The sequence below is a fragment of the Tachyglossus aculeatus genome, chromosome 24, assembly GCF_015852505.1.
Source record: "Tachyglossus aculeatus isolate mTacAcu1 chromosome 24, mTacAcu1.pri, whole genome shotgun sequence".
NCBI classification, from domain to species: Eukaryota; Metazoa; Chordata; class Mammalia; order Monotremata; family Tachyglossidae; genus Tachyglossus; species Tachyglossus aculeatus.
Window position 1 is genome coordinate 28,821,129 of NC_052089.1, and position 17,838 is coordinate 28,838,966.

The window sequence follows — 17,838 nt, forward strand, 5'->3', positions numbered from 1 at the left end:
TGTGCAAAACACTGTTCTAAGCGCTGCGGAGGCTACAAGGTTATCAGGTTGTCCCACAGGGGGCTCACAGTCTTAATCCCCGTTTTACAGAGGAGGAAACTGAGGCCCAGAGAAGTGAAGTGACTTGTCCAAAGTCACACAGCTGACAAGTGGTGCTGGGATTCGAATCCATGACCTCTGACTCCAAAGCCTGGGCTGTTTCCACTGAGCCACGCTGATGTGCATCTAGCTTTACTTCTATTTGTTCTGATGATTTGACACCTGTCCACGTGTTTTGTTTTGTCGTCTGTCTCCCCCTTCCAGACTGTGAGCCCATTGTTGGGCAGGGACCGTCTCTATATGTTGCCGACTTGTACTTCCCAAGCGCTTAGTACAGTGCGCTGCACACAGTAAGCCCTCAATAAATACGACTGAATGAAGGAATCTGTAAAATGGGGATTAAGACGGGGTTACGGATTTATTACTCTATTTTACTTGTACATGTTTGCCATTCTATTTATTTTGTTAATGATGTGCATCTGGCTTTATTTCTATTTATTCTGATTACTTGACACCTGTCCTCATGTTTTGTTGTCTGTCTCCCCCTTCCAGACTGTGAGCCCGTAGTTGGGCAGGGACCAGTTGCCAACTTGTACTTCCCAAGTGCTTAGTACAGTGCTCTGCACACAGTAAGCCCTCAATAAATACGATTGAGTAAATGAATCTGTAAAATGGGGATTAAGACGGCGTTACAGATTTATTACTTTATTCATTTTACTTGCACATATTTACTATTCTGTTTTGTTAGTGATGTGCACCTAGCTTTACTTCTATTTATTCTGATGACACCCGTCCACATGTTTCGTTTTGTTGTCTGTCTCCCCCTTCCAAACTGTGAGCCCGTTGGTGGGCAGGGACCGTCTCTATATGTTGCCGACTTGTACTTTCCAAGCGCTTAGTACAGTGCTCTGCACACAGTAAGCGCTCAATAAATACGATTGAATGAATGAATGAATGACAGTGAGCCTTATGCAGGGATGGACTGCCCAACCTGATTATCTTCTATGTACCTCAGTGTTTAGTACAGTTCCTGAGCCCACTGTTGGGTAGGGACCGTCTCTATATTTTGCCAACTTGTACTTCCCAAGCGCTTAGTACAGTGCCTGCACACAGTAAGCGCTCAATAAATACGATTGAATGAATAGTAAGCGCTTAACAAATACCTTTTCTTTTTAAAGAGAGAGGGGCATGAATGGTGTGGACGGGGCAAACCTGGACTTGTGCCCCAAATTCCACCTCACCAGGCGGGGATGGGGTCCCCGCTGGAGCCAGAAATCCTTCTTTCCTCGGGAAGGTGGGCACGGGGAATGCATTCCCACAGGAAGCTGCATAGCCGGGAACGTTCGGAGGAGACCGCACCATCCCAAGCCGTGAGAATTAGTGTCCGGCCAGCACGTTGCCCCTCCAAGGGCCCTGTTGGACCAGGGGAGCTGGGTGGGCCCTGAACTGACTGGTCAGAGAGGGAGGCGGGCTGGGGTGGGGTGGCTGGCACCTGGTCTTCGGTCTCTTTTCTGGGAGCGAGAGCCCAGATGGGGTGGGGATGGCATGATCTCAAGCTGACACACCTTCTTGCCCTTCTCCTCCCCTTCCCCGTCCCACTCCGGGCAGGGAAGGGCCCACGCCAGGACCTGGAGACGGAAAGGGGCTTTACACCAAACCCCATAATGAGCCGTGAGGGGACAGGGACACCGGCCCTGACCCCACCCGAAACCTGCTGTTCTGGATGGAGAGGAAGTAGGTGTCATCAGCGTGTCCGGTCCAACCCTTCCCCACCCGGGCTTAAACCTCCTGGATGTTCTCCTTTGGAACCTGCTCGGCTCCCGGGCCGGGCCTTCCCACCCCCACCACCGCAGCCCCAACTCTTGTTTGAGCGCCTCTTCCCCATCTTCCCCAACACCCACGTCACTCTACCTTTACCCCAGTCGCCCCCAGAGACTGGGTCAGAAGGGTACCCCTTGCCCCTCCTTGTCCGGCGCGGCCTACGTCTTCTCCGTTCATCCTGCCCGGGCCACCCTCAACATTCATTCATTCAGTCATATTTATTGAGCGCCTACTGTGTGCAGAGCACTGTACTAAGCTCTTGGGAAGTCCAAGTTGGCAACATATAACGCCTCACCATGAGGTGTCTATGATCAACCGTCCTGGGCCGGGCATCTGGCACAGGCAGAGCCCTGGACACGGACAATGGGAGGAAGGGACATGACCGCGGCCCTCGTACACTCCGGGCGGAAGAGAAGTGGACGTAAATCTCCCAAGTACAACTGTGCTCAATAAAGGCCCGGATCCACTAGCTACCTCGGCATCGTCTCTCCCGCCTCTCCTGCTGCCTCCGCCTCCCCGGTGTTCCTCGTTCTTCCCCTTACCACTGGTTCCTCCTCCTGCCCTCCCATTCCCGGTCCATCTCTGCCACCTTTCTCCCCTTCCCGCTCCGAAGCCTGATCCCGGTGGCTCCGTGACTGCTCCCTTTCCCCTTCGGTCTGAGCCCCAAGGGGTCTCGTGCCCTTTTTCCTGCTCCCGATGAACGCTCAATCCATCGTCAGTCAGTTGGTAGTTCGGCCCGTGTGACCGTCGGCTTCTTGGAAGCCGGCCCTGGTCCCCAGGATTCCCGGACCCCAAACGGGGTCATCCGTGTCCACTCTGCGCCGCTCCCCACATTGAGGACCGCAGGGTCCGGAGCCCAGAGCCTGCAGCTGTGTCCAGAAAACCCTGACATGATCCATAAGCAGCCGGGTGAAATCAGTTGGTCAGTGGTGTTTACCAAGCGCTTAACTCTGGGCAGAGCAGTGCTTGCGAGAGGATGATAATAATAAATGTTATTGTGGTATTTGTTGAGCACTTACTAAGTGCCAGGCACTGTACTAAGCACTGGGGTAGATGCAAACTAATCAGGTTGGACATGGTCCCTGTCCCCCGTGGGGCTCACACTCTTTATCCCCATTTTACAGCTGAGGGAACTGAGGCCCAGGGATTGAAATGAATGGCCCATGGTCACAACTGACGCAGCACTTAGAACAGCTTTGCACCTAGTAAGCGCTTAATAAATGCCATCATCATTATTATTATCTACCCCAGCGCTCAGAACAGTGTTTGACACACGGTAAGAGCTTAACAAATAGCAAAAAATAAAGATGTAGAATCGCTCCTTTGGCGGCCCTGAACCCCTAATTTATTGTCTGTGCACTGGTGATGGAGGAGAGGAGCTGAGGACTCCAGGACCCCCAGGATGGGCAGAAACTCCCCCCTCCATGGGGTCCCCGGCAGCTTCTCCCGCTGGTCTCGGGGAACGGCCTCGCGGGAAGAATGGTATTTCATCAGTGGTATTTATTGAGCGCTTACTATGTGCAGAGCACTGTACTAAGCGCTTGCCAGAGTACGGCACAACAGAGTTGGTAGACATGGTCCCTGCCCACAGCGAGTTTACAATCTGGGTAATAATAATAATGATAACATCTATTAAGCGCTTACTATGTGCAAAACACATAGTGGCTACCACTCCTCACCTTTGGGCTTATTTATTTATTTAGTTTATTTGTACTTGTACTTGTACTTTTACTTTACTTGTACATATCTATTCTATTTATTTTATTCTGTTGGTATGTTTGGTTTTGTTCTCTGTCTCCCCCTTTTAGACTGTGAGCCCACTGTTGGGTAGGGACTGTCTCTATATATTGCCAATTTGTACTTCCCAAGTGCTTAGTACAGTGCTCTGCACGCAGTAAGCGCTCAATAAATATGATTGATGATGATGACGATGATGAAAACACTATTCTAAGCGCTGGGGGGGATACAAGGTGATCAGGTCGTCTCACGTGGGGCTCGCAGTCTTCATCCCCATTTTACAGACTAGGGAACTGAGGCGCAGAGAAGTGAAGTGACTTGCCCAAAGTCACACAGCTGACAATTGGTGGATCCGGGATTAGAACCCATGACCTCTGACTCCCAAGCCCGGGCTCTTTCCACTGAGCCACGCTGCTTCTCTGAAATTTGTAGTTGTAGTTGTTACACACTTGCTATGTGTCAAGCACTCTGTTAAGCACCGGGGTAGTCGAGCAGTCAATCCCATTCATAGAGCTCTTTCTGTAGGCAGAACACTGTACTAAGCGCTTGGGAGAGAGCAGTATAGCAGTGTCTCCATTAAGCACCGGGGTAGTCGAGCAGTCAATCCCATTCATAGAGCTCTTTCTGTAGGCAGAACACTGTACTAAGCGCTTGGGGAAGAGAACAGTGTTGGTAGACACATTCCCTGCCCACAAATGAGTTTACAGCGTAGCGTCTAGTAGATGGCCGAGAACAGATGGTGTCACAATCTAAGAAGGGGCTCGGGCCCACCCATCTTTATAACAAGCCAGTCATTTGTGTTCAAGTTTTATGGGTATCGTTTCGGTGCCTGCTTACAAACCCCATAAACTACAGTCGGTCTCCAACCCACTGATCACGCCTTTTCCCCAGACGAAACTCCCTCCCGGCTCTGATCAGCCCCACCGCGTCCCTCCCCGCCTTCAAAGCTTCATAGTAAGTGCTTAACGAATACAATTTTATGTTTCTATTTCCTTCCCAAAAAATTGCCTCCTAGGAGAGCTGATGAATTCCCCCATCAATCCAGCATCTACCACCCCCTCAGCACTCCCAGGAGACCTTTATTTTTATGTTTTGTTTTTATTCTCCCTGTTTATGCTCTTCCTCCAATTGTATGCCATTTTGCAGCTTGGGTCCCCTCTATTTCTTTGCTTCTTTTTTATGTTGCCCAGAGCCCTCTTTGGTGCCCCAGATAATAATAATAATAATAATAATAATAATGATAATTCTATTGGTTAAGCGCTTACTCTATGCCAAGCACGGTACTAAGCACTGGAGCGGATCCTGAATAATCACGTCCCACAAGGGGCTCACTCGGTAAGTAGGAGGGAGAGTAGGTATTGAATCCCCATTTTGCAGTTTAGGGAGACTGAAATATGGAGAAATTAAGTGACTTTCCCAAGATCAGGTAGCAGGTAAGTAGCAGAGCCAGGAGTAGAACCCAGGTTCTTTGCACCAGACCACGCTGCATCCAAGAGAAGTAGTAATAGTAGTAATAATGGTTTGTATTTTATGAGCACCCCTTCGGTGCAACACAATGCATTGAGCTCCCAAGAAAGCATGGAACAAAGAAGAGGCATATTCCCTGCCCACAAAAGAGAGAAGTAGTAATAGTAGTAATAATGGTTTGTATTTTATGAGCACCCCTTCGGTGCAACACAATGCATTGAGCTTCCGAGAAAGCATGGAACAAAGAAGAGGCATATTCCCTGCCCACAAAAGCCCTCTTGATGGTATGCTCATTGTGGACAAGGGTCATAATAATAATAATAATGGTATTTGTTAAGCACTTACTACGTGCCGCACACTGATTTGAGCAAATCGGGTTGTATTTCTCTGTAGAGAAGCAGCATGGCTTAGTGGAAAGAGCCCAAGCTTGGGAGTCAGAGGACGTGGGTTCTAATTCCGGCCCCACCACCTGTCCGCCTTGTGACACCCAAGCCATCTAGGGTGGGGGGAGGTGGTAATAGTAGTAATAATAATAATGGTATTTGTTAAACGCTTACTATGTGCCAAGCGCTGTACTAAGTGCTGGAAGAGGGCATCGCAGTCACCCGCTGGCCCAGTTGTCTAGTTGCCATGGGAGCCCAGACAGGAGGCAGTGGGCCAAACTTTCCATCCGGCCGAGATAATAATAATAATAATAATAATAATAGCATTTATTAAGCACTTACTATGTGCAAAACACTGTTCTAAGCACTGGGGAGGTTACAAGGTGATCAGGTTGTCCCACCGGGGGCTCACAGTCTTCATCTCCATTTTACAGATGAGGGAACTGAGTCCCAGAGAAGTGAAGTGACTTGCCCAAAGTCACGCAGCTGACAATTGGCGGAGTCGGGATATGAACCCATGACCTCTGACTCCAAAGCCCGAGCTCTTTCCACTGAGCCACGCCGCTTCTCTAATGATTATCTCTTCTCTCTTCACGTCTTTACGCCGCTTCTCTCTTCATGTCTAAGATGAGACGTGAAGAGCACCCCGTCCAGGGGCGGGGGGAGTTGGAGTTGGGGAGGGGACCTCCTCCTGCCCCGTTCCCCGGGCAGTGCCATCACCGTGAGTCAAAGGAAAACAAGGAACAGAAACCGATCCTCAGATCTTCCCCATCTGGACCAAGCTTCCTCCCCAGCTGGGCCTGAGCAATCAGAATTGTCATCTTTCTTCTCCGTGCCCCTCCCCAACACACACACACACACACACACACACACACATATGTATCCTGTCTCTCCCCACTTCAATCTATACTTCACGCTGCTGCCCGGATCATCTTTGTGCAGAAACGCTCTGGGCATGTTACTCCCTTTCTCAAAAATCTCCAGTGGCTACCAATCAACCTACATATCAGGCAAAAACTCCTCACTGTCGGCTTCAAGGCTGTCCATCACCTCGCCCCCTCCTACCTCACCTCCCTTCTGTCCTTTTCCAGCCCAGCCCGCACCCTCCGCTCCTCTGCCGCCGCTCACCTCCTCACTGGACCCCGTTCTCGCCCATCCCACCGTTGACCCCCGGCCCACGTCCTCCCCCTGGCCCGGAACGCCCTCCCTCCGCACATCCGCCAAGCTCGCTCTCTTCCTCCCTTCAAAGCCCTACTGAGAGCTCACCTCCTCCAGGAGGCCTTCCCACACTGAGCCCCCTCCTTCCTCTCCCTCTCCTCCCCATCCCCCCCCGCCTTACGTCCTTCCCCTCCCCACAGCACCTGTATATATGTTTGTACAGATTGATTACTCTATTTATTTTACTTGTACAGATTTACTTTTTAAAGCCCGGGCTTTGGAGTCAGAGGTCATGGGTTCAAATCCCAGCTCCGCCAACTGTCAGCTGTGTGACTTTGGGCAAGTCACAACTTCTCTGGGCCTCAGTTACCTCACCTGAAAAATGGGGATTAAAAACTGTGAGACCCCATGGGACAACCTGATCACCTTGTAATCTCCCCAGCACCTTAGAACAGTGCTTGGCACATAGTAAGCCCTTAACAAATACCATCATTATTATTATTACTATTCTATTTATTTTATTTTGTCAATATGTTTTGTTGTCTGTCTCCCCCTTCTAGACTGAGCCCGCTGTTGGGTAGGGACTGTCTCTATATGTTGCCAACTTGGACTTCCCAAGTGCTTAGTCCAGTGCTCTGCACACAATAAACGCTCAATAAATACGATTGAATGAACGAATACACATCTGCATTACCTCCCCAATACAAATGCACTCAAATACCCGTCTCACACACGCACACCTCTGCACGCATCCCCCCACTCACGCGTATGCACCCCTGCATCCACAGATGCTCCATGTACACACAGATGCTTACGCACCCACACACTCGATTGGACCCCCGAGTGAAGAAGCACAAACGCAACCCCCTCCCCGTTTCATCTCTTTCCCCGTATGGACTACAGGATGCATTCAAATCGCTAACCTTTGATTGGGAAAACATTTTACTATGAAGTAACGATCCACAGCAGGTTTACATACTTCGATGAGGCAATTTAGAGCCATCGTCTAAAACCGCTCCCCACGGCCGAGTAGGAAGCCTTTCTACCCGCAGGCCTCCCACGGTCTCCTGACTAAGGTTTGCCGGTCTCGGTCTCTTTGACGGCACCCGATTTCCCATCGTGCACTGGTCCGGACCTCGGCTCCATGTGGTGGGCTGCGGGCGGGGGGCGCGGGACCCCTCTAATTCCTCTCCAAAGGACACTAATCGTCTAATACAACCATCGCCACCGCCCCAAGGATCCCTCCAAACCACCCACCTAGAGTCAGGCTCCATTGGTCCCCCCACAAGTCCCAGCAGAGACCCCGTAATCGCTCTCGGGACGGCTGGCTTCGACGGGTCGGTCCCGGACTGTTTTGCCGCCATTTCCGCTCACGGTTTCAAGCCAGCGGAGGCCCGGGAGGGTCGAGGACCCGCGGCCGGCCCCGTGGCTAGACGTAGCTGGCGGAGGTCTTGATGGGCGGTTTCACCTCCCGGTCCCAGTCCTGGCCCCGGCCCCCGGCCGGGCCTCCTCCCGGGCCCCCGCCCCGACTCCCGGCCCTCGGGGACGGGTACCTGGGGCCCTTGGCCAGCCGGCGGTTTTCCCGGAAGCGACAGCAGCAGACGCCGCCCAACAAGGCGCCGGCGACGGCGAGCAGCCCCGCGCAGGCCCAGCCGAGGAAGAGCGCGGCCCCCAGCTCCCGCTTCTGCCCGGGGTGGACGGCGGGGTCGTAGAAGTTCTGGATGACGATGTTGGCCGTCCAGCACACGGGGATGAGGACCACGATGGCGCTCAGGATGAACCCGGCCCCGGAGGCCCCCAGCAGGTACCCCTTGACCCGCTCGTCCGAGCCCGCGCACCGGACGCGCTTGGCGCCGGAGACGCCGATGAGGAGTGCCAGCAGGGACAGGACTACGGCCACGCACATGAGAGCGCGGGCAGCCTCCAGGGCCGGGGGCAGGGCCAGCAGCGACGGGTAGAACTTGCACTGCAGCCGGATCCTGGCCTGGCGCACGCAGGACATCCAGAGGCCTTCCCAGATCCTCTCGAACACCACGATGTTGCTGCCGATGAAGGCCGACACCCGCCACTGGGGCAGGAGGGTCGCCAGCAGCGTGCCCGCCGTGCCCAGGCTTCCGAGGACCAGCCCGGCCACCTGCAGCGGGTAGCCGAACGTCATCTTCCTCTCTCTGCCGAGCGGGACCGCCGGAGATGGAGGGGCCTTTCGGTCAGCCGCGCCGGGATGGAGTCTGGGCAGGTGTTCCCCGTCGCTTCCCGGCACCTCTGCCCCAGCTGCTGCCCATTCCACCCCGGTCCAGCTTGGCAGGGAGGTCAGCTGCCTCCAAGTCACTGGCTGCTTTATGGGTGTTGTCCTTTTTAATTGCCAACTCGTTCCTGAGTGGAGCGACTCCCTGGCTCGGGGAGGCGGGGTGGGATGGGACGGGGCGGGACATTCCCCGTTGGGCTCCCGGACCTCTCGGCTTGTCTAGCGCTTCGGCCCGAGCTCCTGAGGCATCGGGGCTCCCGCGGTGCCCGGCTCACTGTGGAAAGAAAGGCTTGCTCGGGAAAAGCCAACCCTGACAGAAAGAGATCCCGCTTCCGTACGGGTTGAGCGAATCCGGCTGCCCAATAGGCCCAGATCCCGGGACTTAAACACTGTGTTGCGTCAGACGGATGTTTGGTGGACCTCGGGTTTTCAAGCGTTCTTTTTAAGGGTCCAGTAGAGTGCCCGGTTGGAAAATCTTCTTCAGGCAGCGGTATCGAGCACCCACCTCGGCCGAGCCGAGAACCAGGCCCGAGACCCAGGCGGACCCGGGCTCTGGTTTCAGTATCTGCCGTCAGCGGGAGATGAGGCATTTGGGAGGAAGTTGGAGCAGACCACGGACTTGTGGCGAGAATACCCCCATGGTGGTAGGAGGAAACATAGGGGCACGGCCCTTAGTCCACACTGGATCTCTGTTTGGGAGGCCGGAGGTGAGCAGAGAGCTTTAAGTCTGTCTTCCGGCCCCCGGACGCTGCTGAGAAGCAGTCCCTCTGGAGAGGATCCCAATAGGAGTCTCCCTCCTCTGACCTTTTTTGACGGTTGGGAGGTGGAAACCCCGAGGGGTTGGTTGACAGAGTTGGTCGATTCAAATTCAGCTCCTCAGGCTTCAGCTGGGACTCCGGCCCCAGAACCCCCGATTCTGCTGTTGTGTAAATTCTGAAAAGCTTGGGGTGCCCAAGGCTGAGCCCTTGGTTCCTTCCCAGTGATGAGTCTGGTTTCTCTTCTGCCAGTCTTGGGAGATGCCCAAGGCCGAGCTCCCGGCTCCTTCCCAGGGAGAAGTCCGGAGGCTTCACTTCTCTGGTGGCCCGAGCCATCCGAGCGATAAATCTGGCTTCTTCTCTCTTACAGTCTTGAGATGCCCTGGCTTGGGCCTCTGGGTCTTCCCAGTAATGAGTCTGGCTTCTATTCTACCAGTCTTGGGAAGCAAAAAGCTGGGCCTCTGGGTCTTCCCAGTGATGAGTCTGGTGAATTCGCTTCTTCCGATCTTGCCTTCCCTGTGTCCCTCACCCCATCGACGAGCTACCCCACCTGGGAATTCAGACCGCCCAGAGCGGCTGATGGGTGACAGAAGAGGCTGTGGAGATCACGAGCCTCAGGAGGTGACAGGAACTAGAGAGCCATAGTCTTCGATAGAGCATTTTATTTATTTTATTTATTCTATTTATTTTATTTTGTTAGTATGTTTGGTTTTGTTCTCTGTCTCCCCCTTTTAGACTGTGAGCCCACTGTTGGGTAGGGACTGTCTCTATATGTTGCCAACTTGTACTTCCCAAGCGCTTAGTACAGTGCTCTGCACACAGTAAGCGCTCAATAAATACGATTGATGATGATGATGATGATGATGAGCATGGGCCTGGGAGTTAGAAGGAACTGGGTTCTAATCCCAACTCCGCCACATGTCTAGCGTGTGACCTTGGGCCAGTCACTTCACTCCTCTGGGCCTCAGTTACCTCATCTGCAAAAGGGAGATTGATACTGCAGCATGGCATAGTGGATAGAGCCTGGGCTTGGGAATCAGAAGGACATGGGTTCTAATCCAGGCTCCTCCACTTCTCTGCTGTGTGACTTTGGGCAAGTCACATCACTTCTCTGGGCCTCAGTGACTTCATCTGTAAAATGGGGATTGAGACTGTGAGCCCCACATAGGACCGGGCCTGTGTCCAACCCGTTTTGCTTGAATCCAGCCCAGAGCTTAGTAAAGTGCCTGGCACATAGAAAGCACTTAACAAATACCAGAGTTATTATTATTATTATTATTCTGTGAGCCCCACGTGGAACAGGGACTGAGTCCAACCTGATTAGCTTGTATCTTCCCCAGCTCTTTTAGCAGTATCTGACACATAGTAAGTGCTTAACAAATACCATTTTAAAAAATCATAGCCCTGTTTTCTTCAGTCCAGCAGAGATCCCCGAGCCCAGTGTTAATGTCCCATGGAGAGGCCAGAAACCGCTGGTGGACCAGGTGCCCCCATGGACCCCTGTGATAACCATGGTCCCTGTGGGAGGAAACATCCTCTGGTTACCTCAGTGTGACCTTGCCGCTGTGAAAACAGCCCAGATCTGGGTGTCAGGAAGACCTGGGTTCTAATCCCAGCTGTGCCACTTGTCTGTTGTGTGACCTTAGGCAAGTTGCTTCACTTCTCTTGGCCTCGGTTACCTTCTCTGGAAAAGGGAGGTTAAGACTGTGAGTCCCACATGGGACATTGACAGTGTCCAACCTAATTGCGGTATTTGTTAAGCGCTCACTCTGTGCCAGGTTCTGTACTAAGGACTGGGGTGGATACAACCAAATCAAGTTGTGCACGGTCCCTGTCCCACGTGGGGCTCGCAGTCTCAAGCCCCATTTTACAGATGAGGTAACTGAGGCCCAGAGACGTGATGTGACTTGCCCAAGGTCGCACAACAGACAAGCGGCTGAGCCAGGATGAGAACCCATGACCTTCTGATGCCCAGACCCATGCTCTAACCACTCTCTATCCTTGCTCTCCTACACCACGCTGCTTCTGATGAGTTTGTATCTATCTCAGTGCTTGGTACATGCCTGGAATATAGTAAGCCTTTAACAAATTTCATTTTATAAAAGTCCCTGTGGCGAGATACGGAGTAGCTTCATGGCACAGTTATTCCTCCTCAGGCCACACAGCGCCAAGAGGAAATTCTACCCTCAACCAACATGGGGGCAAACTATCTAGCACTGGTGGATTGGACATTCACTTTAAGGCCGGATGACCCCGCTAGACACCCCCCCAGGAGCAAGAAATGGGGTTGGTAACAACTTCCAGCCCCCCGGGACAGCCCCCAGGGTGGGCACACACCAAGGGCTAACTCGTCTCTGCAGGTTGGTTTCCTCAGAAAATAAAGCTTTATGAGGCTCAGGTGATGCCGGGGTCCTGTCCGGGCCAAACGGTGTTCTCGGGGCCCCAGAGGGCCAAGAAACACCTCTCAGTCATATAGGAGTCATTGTCTGATTCACAAAGATCCTATCCAACAGGCCGCTCCCATCCCAGCACTCCTGCAGGCCAGGGAGGGGACGGGAGCGAAAGCTAGGCCCAGAGAAGGTGAGTGACTCGTTCCAAGCCACACAGGAATTTAGAGCCAGGTGTCTGGGCGGGGGAGTGGGCAGACGTCCCCGCGCGCCTGTGGGAACGATGCCCAGTCTTAGGCGCTGAGGTGGGGGTGAGATGGGCAGAACAGGGCCGGGTCCCTGTCCTCAGGGGACTTTCCCACCGACGGGTCCGTCCGGACGGAGCCACTCGCCTGAACGTGAGACCACCTCCAGAAGAGGCAAGTCACAGAAACTCAGAGGATGCCCAGAGGGGCGAGGAGTTCCTGGAGGGACCCAAGCCATGTGGATTCCGTGGAAGAGCAGGACCTGATGAAGGGGAGGGCCGAGGTGTGGCCGGGAGGATCTGAGGGGAGAGGAGGGCAGAGCAGCCACCGTAGATTCCAAAACAGGAGGGAGACTCCTTTCTGTCCGGTGATCCAAAAGTGCCTCGGTGGGGCTGAGAGTCCCCCCGCCCCTCCGGGCTGGGTTTTCTCTCCAGCTTGGGCCCGTCTATTCTCTCAAGGCCTCACCCTATTCCAGGACAAGTCTTTCCAGCTGCCAGTTCACTTGGCAAACACTCCTGAAACATTTCAGGAATCCGCCTCCTGGAAGGGTTGGGTGGCTCCTTCCCTTCCACCCCCTACACTGCCCCTACCCCGTAGGACCCCCAATCCACGCAAGGCCGTGTCGTGCTCATGAGGCACCCGGACCCAAATCCTGCCAAGCGGCGATTTCTCCTTCGCTCTCGGCTGCAGATGGGACAATCTCTCGGGGCAGCCCGCATGGGGCTCATTTCTGAAACTACTTGTACATATTTATTCTATTTATTTTACTTCATTAATATGTTTTGTTCTCTGTCTCCCCCTTCTAGACTGTGAGCCCACTGTTGACCGCCTCTATATGTTGCCGACTTGTACTTCCCAAGCGCTTAGTTCAGTGCTCTGCACACAGTAAGCGCTCAGTAAATATGATTGAATGAATGAGTGCCACTGCTCTTCGCTCCAAAGAGGGAGGGTCCCCAGGATTGGCAGTGTGCCAGTGTTTGGTGTGGGGGGTCTGCGGTGCGTGTGATGTTTGGGGTGCGACATTTAAATATATGTGGTCTCTGTGATTGCGGGGCAGGGTGTGTGGCATTCAATGCGGGAGAGATGAACCCAAGTTGGGATTTCCAGGTGTGGCCGACGGAGCCAAATGCCCTTCCTATTTATTTATTTATTTTACTTGTACATATCCTATTTATTTTATTTTGTTAATTTGTTTGGTTTTGTTCTCTGTCTCCCCCTTCTAGACTGTGAGCCCACTGTTGTGTAGGGACTGTCTCTCTATGTTGCCAACTTGGACTTCCCAAGCGCTTAGTACAGTGCTCTGCACACAGTAAGTGCTCAATAAATATGATTGATTGATTGATTGATTCCTGTTCCTCTCCCTGGCAATGCAGACGGGCAGTGCTTCTTGGGACAGTTGGGGGCTGAGTCAGAGAGAGGCATCGCCTGATCTCTGAGTCCAGGCCTCCAGCCCCGGCTCCTCACTGCAAGGGGGCTTAAGCCCCTTGGCTTGCCCTGGGCCTCCTTTCCTGTACATATTTATTACTCAATTGATTTATTTATTTCACTTGTACATATCTAGTCTATCTTATTTTCTTAATATGTTTTCTTTTGTTGTCTGTCTCCCCCTTCTAGACTGTGAACCCACTGTTGGACAGGGATATATATATATATATATATATATATATATATATATATATATATATATATATATATATATATATATATACACACACACACACACATATATATGTATATATGTGTGTACATATTTGTTGCTCTATTGATTCATTTATTTTACTTGTACATATTTATTCTATCTTATTTTGTTAATATGTTTTCTTTTGTTGTCTGTCTCCCCCTTCTAATTGATTCATTTATTTTACTTGTACATATTTATTCTATCTTATTTTGTTAATATGTTTTCTTTTGTTGTCTGTCTCCCCCTTCTAGAATGTGAACCCACTGTTGGGTAGGGACCTGAATATATATATATGTGTGTGTGTATATATGTTTGTACATATTTATTACTCTATTGATTTATTTATTTTACTTGTACATATTTTTTCTATCTTATTTTGTTAATATGTTTTCTTTTGTTGTCTGTCTCCCCCTTCTAGACTGTGAACCCGCTGTTGGGTAGGGACCTGAATATATATATATATATATATATAAAATATGTATAAATGTGTATAAAATATGTATATATGAATATGTATGAACATATATATATGTTTGTACATATTTATTACTCTATTGATTTATTTATTTTACTTGTACATATTTATTCCATCTTATTTTGTTAATATGTTTTCTTTTGTTGTCTGTCTCCCCCTTCTAGACTGTGGACCCGACTGTGAACCCACTGTTGGATAGGGACATATATACATATATATATATATTTGTACATATTTATTACTCTATTCATTTATTTATTTTAGTTGTACATATTTATTCTATCCTATTTTAATACGTTTTCTTTTGTTGCCCGTCTCCCCCTTCTAGACTGTGAGCCCACCGTTGGGAAGGGACCGTCTCCAGATGTCGCAAACTTGTACTTCCCAAGCGCTTAGTACAGTGCTCTGAGCACAGTAAGTGCTCAATAAATACAATTGAATGAATGAATGCCCTTCCAGAGGTGGGGCGGCTGTCGGACCCTCCGCTCCCACAAAGCCGGCGGCCAAGACATAACCAACCGCTCTGCCCAGAAGCCGGACGTCTTCAGTGGCCCGGGCAGCTGCGGCCTTCTTCACCCCAGGTGCGGCCACGGAGTATCCCATCAGCCGGTGGGAAGTCAGGGGCTGTAGCTCCCTCCCTCTGAGGAATTTTGGCCGGGACATTGCAGGGTCTCCCCTGGTCAAAGGGCCTGCCTCTCAAACTTCCCCCAGCCCATCTACATGTTGCACAGGATGGAAGGCGGTTTGAGGATCGGAGGCCGGGGTCTAGAATTGCTCCTGTGCAAGACAACACTCTCTGTGGGCCCAGGGCATTTCAGCCAGAGGAAGGCAGTTCACAATTTACCCCTTTCCCCTGCCCATCATTCATTCATCCATTCAATCATATTTATTGAGCGCTTACTGTGTGCGGAGCACTGTACTAAGAGCTTGGGAAGTACAAATCGGCACCCATCATGACAGAACCAAAGCCTGTCATTCCCAGAGACCCCATCTCCCCTCTGTGACTGGCTGCAGGGGCTGAAGAGCCCACACCCGTGCTGACCAGCCCCTTGAATGGCACCCAAGGAGTGACTGGCTTGGACGCCCGGACCCCAGGTTGGAGCAGATAAGCGGCCGGTTGGTTTCCCCCACCACTCGTGAGAGGAGACGGGGCGGGGATGGTGGCCCAGGGTTCAGGGGGAGAGGAGGCAAGGGAGGACGGGGGGCAGGGGGGCATTATACCTAAGTTTTAGGGAAGAGGGGACAGGGATGGAGAGAGGGGGACAGGGATGGAGAGAGGGGCACAGTCCTGGAGCTCGGGAGGGAGAGGAGGCAGGCAGAGGGGCAGTTTCCCCACAGCTCAGGGAGAAAGGAAGTGGTGAGAGAGGCAGCGCTTCCCAGCTCTGGGAGAGAGGGGACAGAGAAAGCAGCAGCGTCCTGGAGTTCGGGTGAAAGGGAGTGGCGAGAGGGGCAGTGCCCTGCAAGTAGTAAGTGCTCTTTGATTGATTGATTGATTGATTGATTGAAAGGGGGCAGGGAGAGCAGCAGTGTCCCTGGAAGTTGGGCACAGAGGTGGCAGGGAGAGGATGGCTGTACCCGGAGCTCCCAGGGAAGCGGGGCCAGGAGTTCGGGCGGCAAGGCGGACGCACCCTCTGATGCCTCCGGGCCCTTGGAGTGGCCCCCGCGCTGCTAAACGTACTGGCTCTTGGAAGGGAGGCTCGGCATCTTCCTCGATCGGTGGCTCTGGACGGTCTCAGGGCGGGGCCGGGCCGCGTACCGGAAGCTTGGGTGGCCACTATAGCCGAAGCTGCAGCAGAACGTGGCGCCTCCGGCCAGGAGGATCAGGGCCACCGCCCAGCCCAGGTAGAGCGCGTCCCCCAGCTCCCTCTTGGTCCCCTCCGGCAAGATGGGGTCGTAGAAGTCCCGGATGACGGCGTGGGCCACCCAGCACACCGGGATCAGTACGGCCAGCCCGGCGGCGACGAAGGCCAGGCCGGCCACCAGCAGCAGATAGGCCTTGGCGGGCTGAGTGGCCTCCAGGCAGTGGATGCACCGCATGCCCAGCGTGCCCACCCCCAGGGCCAGCAGCGCCAGGGCGCAGGCGGCGCACATGAGCCCGCGGGCGGCCTGCAGGTCAGGGGGCAGGGCCAGCAGCGAGTCGTACACCTTGCACTGCATCCGGATGTTGGTGTGCCGCATGCAGCTCATCCACAGCCCCTCCCACAGGGTCTCGAAGACCACGATGTTGCTGCCGACGAAGGCCGACACCCGCCACTGGGGCATGAGCGTTACGGCCACGGCGCCCAACGTGCCCACGGCCCCGAGCGCCAGGCCGCACACCTGCAGGGCACCGCCGGCTGTGGCCCGGGAGGACATTCGGACGGACAGACGGGCAGACCTGAGCCCTCTCCCTCCGGGGTGTTGGTGGGTCTTCGGCCGGACTCAGCCTGGCCGCTCCTCCGGCCGGGATGACCGAGTGTCGACCGGTCCCAGTCCCTCCCCCGGGCCCAGCAGGGGAACTCACTAATCAGGCGGAGCGGCTCCGGGGGGTCAATGCCCGTGACCGGGACGCCTGGCTGCACCTGGACGCCGTCTCCGCTGCCAGCTTCGGCCCAGGCCACTCGGGCACCAAGATGGGGCCGGTCTTACCCGATTTCTGCTGGGGCCAGAAAGACTCCCGCGCGGAGGGAGAGGGACGAGGAGCCCAGACGCCTGCCCCCGGAAACTAGACGTCGTTGGCCTGTGGAAGCCCGGCAGCTGTTTGACTTGGATGGAAACTTCCAAGCCTGTGGCGGCGGGTGAAACTGAAGAATGAAAGGGCAGGGGAAAACGGCTGTGCGACTAAAAGAAACCCTGACCCCCCCCCTCTGTCTCACCCCTGAGCACCCCCTCTTCCCAGATGACCCCTTCCCCTTGATCTGCCTTCCGCACAGAGTTCCCGGCCCTCTCCGGGAAGCCCGGGATACCCCGATGCCAAGGGTCGGCCTTCCCGCCTTGGTTGGGTGGCGGCGACTCTGTTCCTGAGCCTGATTTTAGTAATAATAATGAATAACTCTGGTATGTGTTAAGCGCTTATTTTGTGCCAGACACTGTTCTAAGAGCTAGGGGCGGATAAAGCCCCGTCCCTCATGGGGCTCACAGTCTTAATCCTCATTTTACAGATGAGGGAACTGAGGCACAGAGAAGTGAATTGACTTGCCCAAGTTCAAACAGCAGACAAGTGGCAGAGCCGGGACTAGAACCCGGGTCCTTTCAACTCCCAGGCCCTTGCATTATTCACTAGGCCACACTGCCTCTTTGCTTCAAGGCAGCAGCGGATTGAGGGGGGAAGCCTTGGAGAGTGGAGAATGCTGTTAGACTGTGAGCCCACTGTTGGGTAGGGACTGTCTCTATATGTTGCCAACTTGTACTTCCCAAGCGCTTAGTACAGTGCTCTGCATACAGTAAGCGCTCATGAAATACGATT

General features: G+C 53.3%; 2 protein-coding genes across 2 annotated transcripts; both read right to left on the reverse strand.

The window, feature by feature from the left end:
* Positions 1-7,529: 7,529 nt before the first annotated feature.
* Positions 7,530-10,118, reverse strand: LOC119945225 (claudin-17-like). Its single transcript, XM_038766300.1, has one exon. The coding sequence runs from the start codon at positions 8,761-8,763 to the stop codon at positions 8,035-8,037; it is 729 nt and encodes a 242-aa protein (XP_038622228.1). The 5' UTR covers positions 8,764-10,118; the 3' UTR covers positions 7,530-8,034.
* Positions 10,119-14,794: 4,676 nt separating this feature from the next.
* Positions 14,795-17,186, reverse strand: CLDN8 (claudin 8). Its single transcript, XM_038766306.1, has one exon. The coding sequence runs from the start codon at positions 16,746-16,748 to the stop codon at positions 16,062-16,064; it is 687 nt and encodes a 228-aa protein (XP_038622234.1). The 5' UTR covers positions 16,749-17,186; the 3' UTR covers positions 14,795-16,061.
* Positions 17,187-17,838: the final 652 nt, after the last annotated feature.

What these genes read in the sequence shown, in the direction of transcription:
- LOC119945225 (XM_038766300.1), bottom strand. Translation starts at nt 8,763, where the DNA reads ATGACGTTCGGCTACCCGCTGCAGGTGGCCGGGCTGGTCCTCGGAAGC.
- CLDN8 (XM_038766306.1), bottom strand. Translation starts at nt 16,748, where the DNA reads ATGTCCTCCCGGGCCACAGCCGGCGGTGCCCTGCAGGTGTGCGGCCTG.